General features: G+C 35.9%; 1 protein-coding gene and 1 pseudogene across 1 annotated transcript in view; one reads left to right on the top strand and one right to left on the bottom strand.

The window, feature by feature from the left end:
- Positions 1–10,015, top strand: part of Cep350 (centrosomal protein 350) — a 198,064-nt gene that overhangs the window by 84,070 nt on the left and 103,979 nt on the right. The window contains exons 13-14 of the mRNA XM_004643465.2: positions 1,635–1,785; positions 4,037–4,209. Of these exons, the coding sequence (XP_004643522.1) occupies positions 1,635–1,785; positions 4,037–4,209 (324 nt within the window). The remainder of the gene's footprint in view (positions 1–1,634; positions 1,786–4,036; positions 4,210–10,015) is intronic.
- LOC105743845 lies at positions 5,622–5,998 on the bottom strand (annotated as a pseudogene).

Here is a 10,015-nt window from a genome sequence, read left to right as displayed (position 1 = left end):
TTCTGTGCTGGGCCTGCGCTCTGGGTCTATTCAGGATCCCACCTGGCCCTGGGTCGTCTCACTCACTCGCCGGGCCTATGCTCCGGGTCTGTTTAGGATCCCGCGGCCCTGGTCGTCTCACTTACTCGCCGGGCCTATGCTCCGGGTCTGTTCAGGATCCCGCGGCCTGGGTCATCTCACTCACTCGCCGGGCCTGCGCTCTGGGTCTGTTCAGGATCCCGTGGCCTGGGCCGTCTCACTCACTCCTGGGCCTGCGCTCTGGGTCTATTCAGGATCCCGCGGCCTAGGTCGTCTCCTACAGTATAAATCTTAAAACAAAAATTAAGATTAAGCAATATTCAGAAAAATAAATACTAATTAATTAAAAATTAAATGTTTCAAAACAATTGAACTAAGAAAACGTTTTCATGATAGTAAAGAATTACTAAGAATAAAACATAAGATAAATACTGGAATGACAAATAAATGACCAGCATTTCTAACAGTTTGGAGATAGGATATTGCACAAAGTTCTAGTGTGTTGTGGACGTGGATGATGTCCACAACACTTACTGGTGTCCAGGTGTCGCTTGTGGGACTGAGCTAAAAACAGTCAACTTTGGACAGTTACAGCTGTATAGTTAAATCCTAGGACAATACCTTCTATAGTTTTCTTCTTATTCCTGAATTCCTATAGCACAATTTTCCTTTTCTGTGATAGACTCAATTCTTTTTTTTTTCATTGTTGCTGTTATTGTTGGAATCTGTCCAACTCACATGACTGTAACCTTAGAATTTCTAAGTTAGGGATTTATGCACCACTTAACTAATTATTTGATAAACTGATTCCATCTGCTTGTCTTACTGGACATCACATTGTTTTTCCTATAATTAATATTTAGACACTTCATTATTACCTTGTGCATATTGTTATTCATCTCTTTTGTTTAGGCATTTATTTCATTTGCAGTAATTTAAATTTTTTTAAAGTTTTTTTTTTTTTGATGAAAGCAAAGTACTTAAATCAACACTTTTTAAAAAATGTATTTGGTACAGGGTCTCACTATGCAGCTCCAACTCGTAGTAATCTCCTGTTTTCAGCCTTCTCAGCGCTGGGATTACAGGTGTGTGCCTGCATACCCGGTTTTGGTGGCCAGCTCAGCCTGCCTGGGGTTGCAGCATGTGGTGCCAGGGATTGAGCCCTGGTCCTTGTACTTGCCTAAGCAGGCTCTTAGTCTGCTGAGTTATCTTGCTGGCCCTGTTTTATAAGAATATTAAGCTATTAAGTTCTATATTTTCATTATGATTTTATAGATTTACTGAAATATTTAGAGATGACATGATATGTATTGGGATTTGCTTTAAAATAATTGGTGGGGGCATAGGAAATGAGAGGAATAGGTAGTTTAAATGAAATTAGATTGTTTATGTTTTAGTTATGGGTAGGTGATGGATATATTAGTTTCATTATGCTGTTTTACTTTTTACTACATTTAAAATTTTTCTTCATAAAAAATTAAAAATATGTTGTTAGATTACAAGGTAAAGTTGAAGTTAAAAGCCAACTAAATTGACCCAAGGTCTGTGTTATTAATCTCCCTATTATAGAATGTTTTGCTTATAATTAACCATCCTTCAATCATTGCTTTTGGCAGGGCTTGAAGACAGATTAGACAGAGGAATATCAGCATCACAGCCTTTGAATGCCATCACAACCCCTCTAAGTAGTATTTCCTATGAGGATGATTTTGTCTCCTCTCCAGGCAGTGGGACTTTGACGGAAAAAACATCAACTCTTGAAACTAAGTAAGACAATATTGGCAATGTGGGATAAAGTCTTGAGTCAAAAAAAAAGTACACATGCCACCTGTCGTCTGAATATTAGTTTTTGCTTGTTGAAAGATACATACAGAAGGTACTGTATATAGCCTAGTGAGAAGATCATGGACTCTGGATCTAGACTGCTTGAGTTTCATTCTTGGCTTTCTGGCTTTTATTTGCACATATTATTTAAACTTGTGTCGTAATTTTCTTCTCTTTAAAAATGAGGATAATAATAATACTATCACTTCCTCACAGAGTTGTTAGGAATATACAGTCAAATGTAGAGTATTTAAAACAGGGCATGTCACATACTATGAAGAGTATAGGTTGTCACATCAATCATTGAGGATAATACTGGGGGACATCCTATGGTATACTGATGTCAGAAGCTTAAGAAATAGTTTTCAGTGATAGAATTGAGGAAGGTCAAATAGATACTTGACCCCATAATCCCAAGATATGAGTACATTTTTAAACTAGGAAAATACACAAAACTTTACAGAGACTTAAAGATTAATTACAGCAGTTGTCATATCTAGTAACTACTGAAAACTTAACATATAAGACACTCAGAAACATGAGGAACTTTACCTGTCTTAATTCATCTTTATAATAACCTGATATAAAGTGTTTTTGTTATTACTTCTTTGTTTTAGAAAGAAACTTGACACATAGTTAAGTTACTTGTATGTAGTCACTATGTGAATGATACTTGGCTAAAATAAATTTCCTTCCTAAATTTTATTATCATATAAATTGATCTACAGCTATTCATATTCTGTATATTGTTACATACTACAAATTATAGTCTGTATACAATTAGTAGATGATCTTATGAAAATTAGTTGAACTTAAATTAACAACTGTTTATATTCTGTATATTGTTACTTACTACAAATTATAGTCTGTATACAATTAGTAGATGATCTTATGAAAATTAGTTGAACTTAAATTAACATAAGTAGTTTTATTGTTTGGTTTGAAATTTTTTTAATTTGTAGTTCTAGTGATTGAACTTGGGTTTTTGTGCAGGCTAGGCAGGTGCTACTTCACTGAACTGTATCCTCAGCCCAGCTACAGATATTAAAATTATAAGAATAAAAACATAATTAAAATTTTGAGCTGTAAAGATAAGATTTTTTTTTTCAGTACTGGGGATGGAACTGAGGAATGCACTACCACTGAGCTATTCCACTGACCCTTTATATGTTTTATTTTGAGACAGGATCTTGCTAAGTTGTTCTGACTGGCCTCAAACTTGCCATGCTCTGCCCTAAGCCTCCTTAGTAGCTGGGATTACAGATGTGTATCACCATGCCCAGAAAGTTAAATTTCTAAATAAAAACATTTTAATAATTTGATTGTGGTTACATTTACTACCACTAATCAGTATGATTTGATGAATGTTATTTCTGGTTAAAACATGCTAAGTCCTTGTTCTCCATAACATTATTAAAGAGAAAATAGTTATAATGTAAAAAATTATAATTCTAATAGAAGTTACAGCCACCTATTCTAGTATTTGACATTATATTTTTTTCAATGTCAAAAGTACTAGCTTTCATTGATGTCATTTCAGCAAAAAACTCATTTGAGATTTTTCTTTTCTTTTCTTTTTTTTTTGTGGAACCGGGGAGATTTTTCTCAACTGTAATTTGAGCCAGGAATAATTCACACTTATGATAGTAAGCAAAACGAAAAGTAAAATGAAAGCCATCTTTTACTGTTTTTAAATTCTTGTTATTAAAAAAGATTTTTGAAAATGTTTTCATTTAGCTATCTTTAAAGTTAAAGCTGTTTAAACTTACAAAAAGATTTTTTTGAACTTGTAAAAAGTTTGTAAGACATTTAATGTGAAAATGTACACAACTTGATCTTTTTATCATAGTAGAACAGGTCTTTTGGAGAGAAGGAACAGACGTCTCTGCTAAACAGCCATTACTTACACTAGTTCCAAAACTTCTAATGATGTATCCTATTTCCTTATGTTATCACTACCAGTTCAATACTATGTTGTCTGTTAGTTTCTGTGACCTATCACAGTATTCATAAAGGGATCAATCAAATCTCTACAATGTTTGGACATGTCTGCCACAATTTAAATGATAACTTGTACATACATTTTTTTTCAGCTCTAGAGGCTGAACTTTACTCATGCTGCCTATTCTGCAGGCTCTGAGTGCTCTGAAATAAAATTTGTAGTCTCTTTTTAACCGTTATTTTTCTTTGACAGTATTGGGGGCAACAGTTTAGGTATTCAGGAGGACCATTCTAGCAGAAAGTCTGCCTATGATCTTTCCTGCATGGATGTTGCCTCCCAGCATTCATCAGGAGCCCAGTCTGTTGCTTCGTCTCGTTCATCTACTTCTTCAAAAGGAAAGAAAGAAAAAAAGGAAAAGACAGAATGTAAGTGGAATTTTACATGGTGACTTGTGTACTAACAACTATTTTATGGTAGTGATCCAAAATTATGGTTTGGTTCCACAAGAAGAGGAATTTCTTTATGATAATGTAGTAGACTTTCATATTTATTACTGTAATATGTACCATTTGAAATATAGCATTGTAAATCTTTTTCTTAATACAAAGTGCATATATTATTTTAAAAAATTAAGAATTACAGATAAACAATCATCCAAGAAATACAAATCCCCCATAATCATTCTATTCAGAAATAACAGCAGGACCAGTGAGAGAGCTCAGCGGACTAAGTGCCTGCTTAGGCAAGCATAGGGACCACTGGTCCCACCCCCAGGCATGCTGAGCCTACTGCCGAGACCAGGCTTAGTGGCGCACACCTGTAATCCCAGAGGCTGAAAGTAGGGGGATCACTATGTGGAAGGAAAGGAAAAGAAAGGAAAGGAAAGAAAGAACTGAATGTTTTTCGTGTCTGTTTTTCTAAAATACGCATAAAACCACACACGTACACACATACCTTTACTGAAAAAACAAATGCACATAATACTGCCTTTGAAACTGCTCTTTAAAAACCATTATAACACCCATAGTGATAGGTGCTTATAATCACAGCACTCAGAAGGGTGAGGCAGGATGATTGCTGGGAGTTTAAGACTAGTCTAGGCTTCATAGCAAGTCAGGGCCAACCTGAACTAGCAAGACCTGCACTTTTTAATTTAAATGATAATTTAATTAATATGTCGAGTTTATTGCTACAAAACCAAAACATTTTATAATATATTTTACACATCTCTGAAGATCACTGACTAATTTTTCTATAGGCGCATATTTGAGGAGAGGATTATGCAAAAGCCTCTTAAACTCATATTATGGCCTCAAACTAGAGTATGATTTTCCTCCAAAATTGTTTATTCTACTTGTAAAAGTAAATTCTGCTCCTTGAGATAAAAAAAGGTGGTGAGTAGTAAGAGTAGGAGAAAGAAGTAGGGAAGGATATGAATATATAGAACATTGTATTTGAAAATAAAATGTTGCCAGTTATCCTTCTGCCTAGAGATAACCAATGTTAACATTTTAAAAACTGATTTTATTTTTATTGTGATAAAATATATATAATATAAAATTTGTTATTCTAATCCTTTTTAGGTGTATTTTTCAGTAATACTATACATCAGTCATGCATCCATCACTGCTGTCCATTGCAAAAACTTTCATCTTCCCATACTGAAACTCTTATGTCCATTAAACAATGTCTATTCATTCCTTTCTCCACCAGGCTGATAACAACTGTCCTACTTTCTGTCTTTATGAGTTTGACTATGTAGAATTTTATTTATTTATTTATTTATTTATTTTTTTTTTTTTTTAAACAAGCTGTGGCAGGTTTTATTAATGAAAAATTCCTTGGTTTCTTTTTCCCCGGTCTGTTCTGGCGTGCTTCTAATGATATCAGACTCTCCTGGATCCATGATTGCCAGTGTGCATACTCTGTACTATTTTCCATATGCTGTGCCCAGTTCGATATTATTGCCGCTGTAGTGGTGGACATCAGGTTTGGCCAACATAGCATAGTACTCTATTTCAGATTTCCTCAAAGCTGGGCAGTTGTTGGCAAGGATGACCAATTTCGCTTTGCCCTGTCCAATCATCTTCAGCGTCTGCTTGTGCCCCAGCACGTATTTTCCACTTTTCATAACAAGTTGGAGCTTAGAGTTGATGGACTCCAGAGATTTTTTTGTTTTCTTTGAGGCCACCATCTTCCAGTCTTAGGTGTGGATGGCCCTCAACCAGGAGCAGCCACCAAGATGGCTGGGGAACCAGAAAGGAAAGGATATGTAGAATTTTATAATAACTGTTTAGGAATTAGACTTCGCATATAATGTGTTGAAAGTTCATGTCTGGTTTGGCATATATCAGAAATCAGAATTTTTTGTTGTTGTTGTTTCTTGAGACAGCCATGCTGTGTAGTTTAGGATGACCTTGAATTCACTGTGTAGCCCAAGCTGGCCTCAAACTTGTGGCTGCCAGGTACTGGGGTTACACATGTGCATCACCAGGTCTGGTTCAGAGTTGGCTTTAAAATTAAAGACAAAAACAAAAACCTGTCTTAGTTTCTCTAATATTAGAAATCAGCTTTATAAGAAATTTCCTCTACAGGGTCAGATTCATTAATTGGAAATGTTCAGAACTCACTCATTGATGAAGAAAAGGTACAGTCCAGCTCAGAACATGGTTCCCACCAAGGAAAGAAATCTGGAACCAGTGGTAAACTCTCTGTTAGAGATTATGAGCAGACTCTGGACACTGATGGCACTTTGGAAGAACTTTCTGGGTATTCTGTGAGGTAAAGTAATATAGTTTTGCATTTTTTTCTTTTTTAATTTTTTTTTTTTAGTAGTATGTGTTGGAAATACACAATGTTTACATTCTAGTCAGGGGTTGGTACATGTACTAAATACATCTTAATTTCTTCTTTCATTCCTTTTCCATTACCTCCTTGTTCCCTTCACTTATCTGTTTTTTACTTTTTTTGGGTAATTGTTTGTAGTACATAATATTTACCTTCTTTGTGTAAAGTTTGCATATATACATAATATTTTGTAATTTTTTTAATCTCCCATCCCTCCTGTTTTCCCTGTTCTTCATCTTTTGGTTACCTTTCTGTCTGAGAAAGATCTCTCCCAACCTCCTATTATCTTTTATTTTTATTTATACCTTTTTTGTGCTTACTCTGGCAGCACATTTAGTAAAATACTTATACCTTTTAATACTATAATTTATAGATAGCTGAAGTTGTAATGTCATTGGTCTTGAGATACTATAATTCATGTTTAAAGTTACTATATTATGTTCAAAGACTCCTCTTCATAAATTTCACTGTGGCAGTTAACTGTGCATGCTTAACTGTGCATAATTGTGTCTGAGCTACTATAAAATTTTGTGCTTTCTGAATAGTCTTTTTTCTTCCTCACTTTGTATTTTAGGGTATGGCCATCTTTTATCTAAACTTTTATAACTTCTCTTTCAGTAATTCTCCACCCCAAGCACAAACCACCTCTCTAACTTGAAAGCCATTACCATATTGTTCTTGACTCAGTCATTATTTCCCTAAGCATCTGCTCTTTTGGGGGTGGTTTGAAAGGTTGACTACTCTAGAGATTAACTGTAAGAATCTAATTTTATTTTGTGTGTTCCTGTGGGACTACTACAGAGTATCTCATTTTTTGTTTGTGCACAGAAAATTTGCTTTCTAAATTCTAGCTGTATTCTTCCACCCTTTTATTTTTATTTTATTTTTTAATGTATTTGGTTGTTACAGGATCTTACTATGCAGCTTGGGCTTATAGTGATCCTCCTGTTTTCAGCCTCCCCAGTGCTGGAATTACAGGCGTGTGTCACCTGGCCTGGACTCTGGGGCTGGCTCAGCCCGTCCTGGGGGTGGGGCTGGCAATGCATGTGGTGCCAGAGATCCAACCACTGTCCCTGTGTGTGCCTAACTTTGCCTTAATAGGCACTTTAGTCTGCACTGATCCTTCACCCCCCCCCCTTTTTTTTTTAATTTTAGGGAAGGGTCTACAGGGTGTTCAGGGTCTCACTACTAGATCGGAGTCGTAGTGATCCGTCTGTTTACAGCCTCCCCAGAACTGGGATTACAGGCATGTGCCACTATGCCCAGTCGCAATTGCCCTCTCCACCTGCCCCTGGGGCAGGGCCGGCACAGTAGGCCAAGGGATAGAATCCCCAGCTCCAGCGCCTGTTTGAAGGTGCTTTAATCCACTGAACTATTTGGCTGGCCCCCTCCACCCTTTTGCTACCGCTATTTAACATCCTTTTGGTCACACTGTTGAAATGACTTCTTTTAAACTTTTCTCTTTCTTAACTTACTAAAAGAGATTTTGAAATTTCACTCGTAATGGAACTTGCATACCTTATATTTTTCCCCTCTATATTGTTACATACAGTGCATGGCTACATGTTCCACATAACCTTCAGTTATTGCTTCCTGTATAGTTCCTATGAATTCATTCACATTATTTTTCATTCTGTGCACTAGTCTTGTCCTTTCTGGAAATGAAGGCTCTGAGAGACACGGATTGATATTTTTTTTAAAGTAATTACATATTTTTTTCTAATACAACATCACATACGTGTAACTATTTGTAATGCTTTCATAGTGCATCATTGATACTATCATTACTATATGTAAAATTTAATTTGCCAATGATTTTATGAATCAGAAAATTTTATCTTTTCTTAAGAATACTATAGTTTGGGGGCCTGCCCCTTAGCTCAGTTCTTTAAGTGGCTGCTTCAACAAAGCAGTCAGCCTCAGGTTGCTGTGGTTCAATCCCCACAATTCAAGCCAGCCAAACCTGCCCTGAAGGCATTCGGAGAAAAAAAAAAGAATACTATAGTTTGGCAAAATCTACAAAGTTAAACATTTCTAAAATACAGGAACCAGGGCTGGCCAGATAGCTCAGTGGACTGAAGCGCCTGCTTAGGCAGAGCGCAGTGGCGGAGTTTCATCCCTGGCCTGCTGTGCTGGCCCTGCCCCAGCACTGAGATGAAGACTGGGACAGGACTTGGTGGCACGCACCTGTAATCCCAGTGCCTGGGAGACTGAAAACAGGAGAATCACTGAGTCCGATCTACATAGTGAGACCCTATAGACCCTGCACTAAATACATAAAAAAATAGAATAAAATAAAATACAGGCACCATCACAAAATAAATATAAATTTTATCATTTTGATATTTATGAATTTTAACATTTATCAAATGTCATTTGATAAATGCCCCATATTATAATCTACATCCCCTTTCCTACTCATGAAAAGTCACAATAGTTAAAATAATTTGAAGCTTTTATGATTTGTTTGCTTGTTTGTTTGATTTTTTTTTTTTTTTTTTTTTTTTTTTGGCTTGTTCAGCCTACCTTAACGGCAGGCCCAGTACGGCATGTGGAGCTGGGGATCGAACCACCATCCCCTGTGCCTGACTGCGTTTGCCCATGCAGGTGCTTTAAACAGCTGAGCTAACCGGCAAGCCCTGAAACTTTGATAAACAGGAACAAAGATTTAAAAATTTTTGTCTAGTCATACATTTTAATTTATTATAAATTAAATAATCAATGTCCTTGGCTATAGACACTCTTTGTCCCTAATCCCTTTCCCTGTCTTTTTATTTCTTGGAAAACTTAATAAAAATCGTTGAAAATACACTTTTGGAAACGCTAGTCTAAGGGACTCTTCTATGAAAAGCAAATATAAATTCATCTTGTAAAACCATAGGGTGAGATACAGAGTAGTTTCATGACATCTTGTTTGATGTCATGTTGGACTTTGAAATGACAATTCTTTTTTTAGATTCCATTAGTGAAATTAACAGACTGTTAGAAATATAGTATCTATTTTCAATTTTGTTTTGGATGGTTTCACTTATCTGTTGTCAGTTATAGTTCAGAAATATTAAATGGAAAAATCGAGAAATAAATGTTTCATAAGTTTCAATTTATACATCATTCTGGTGCAATACATCAGGCCACCCAGGTCCCCTCCCTGTTAGCATCATCCTGCCCAGTGTGTATTGGTACTATATGTACCTGCTTTGCCCATTAGTCAGTCAGTAACCATCTTGTTTGTCAGATTGACTATCATTGTGATATTACTTGTGTTTAAGTAGACATTGTTCTATTTAGTAATGGCTTAATAGCTGCTGATCCAGATATGTCAGAGAATTTTGAATGTGCTTCTTTTTAAAGGAAGAATTAAAACAGCTTGATTATTCAGAAACA

The sequence above is a fragment of the Octodon degus genome, unplaced genomic scaffold, assembly GCF_000260255.1.
Source record: "Octodon degus isolate 3935 unplaced genomic scaffold, OctDeg1.0 scaffold00176, whole genome shotgun sequence".
Lineage (NCBI taxonomy): Eukaryota > Metazoa > Chordata > Mammalia > Rodentia > Octodontidae > Octodon > Octodon degus.
This window is presented reverse-complemented; position numbering and strand designations above follow the sequence as displayed.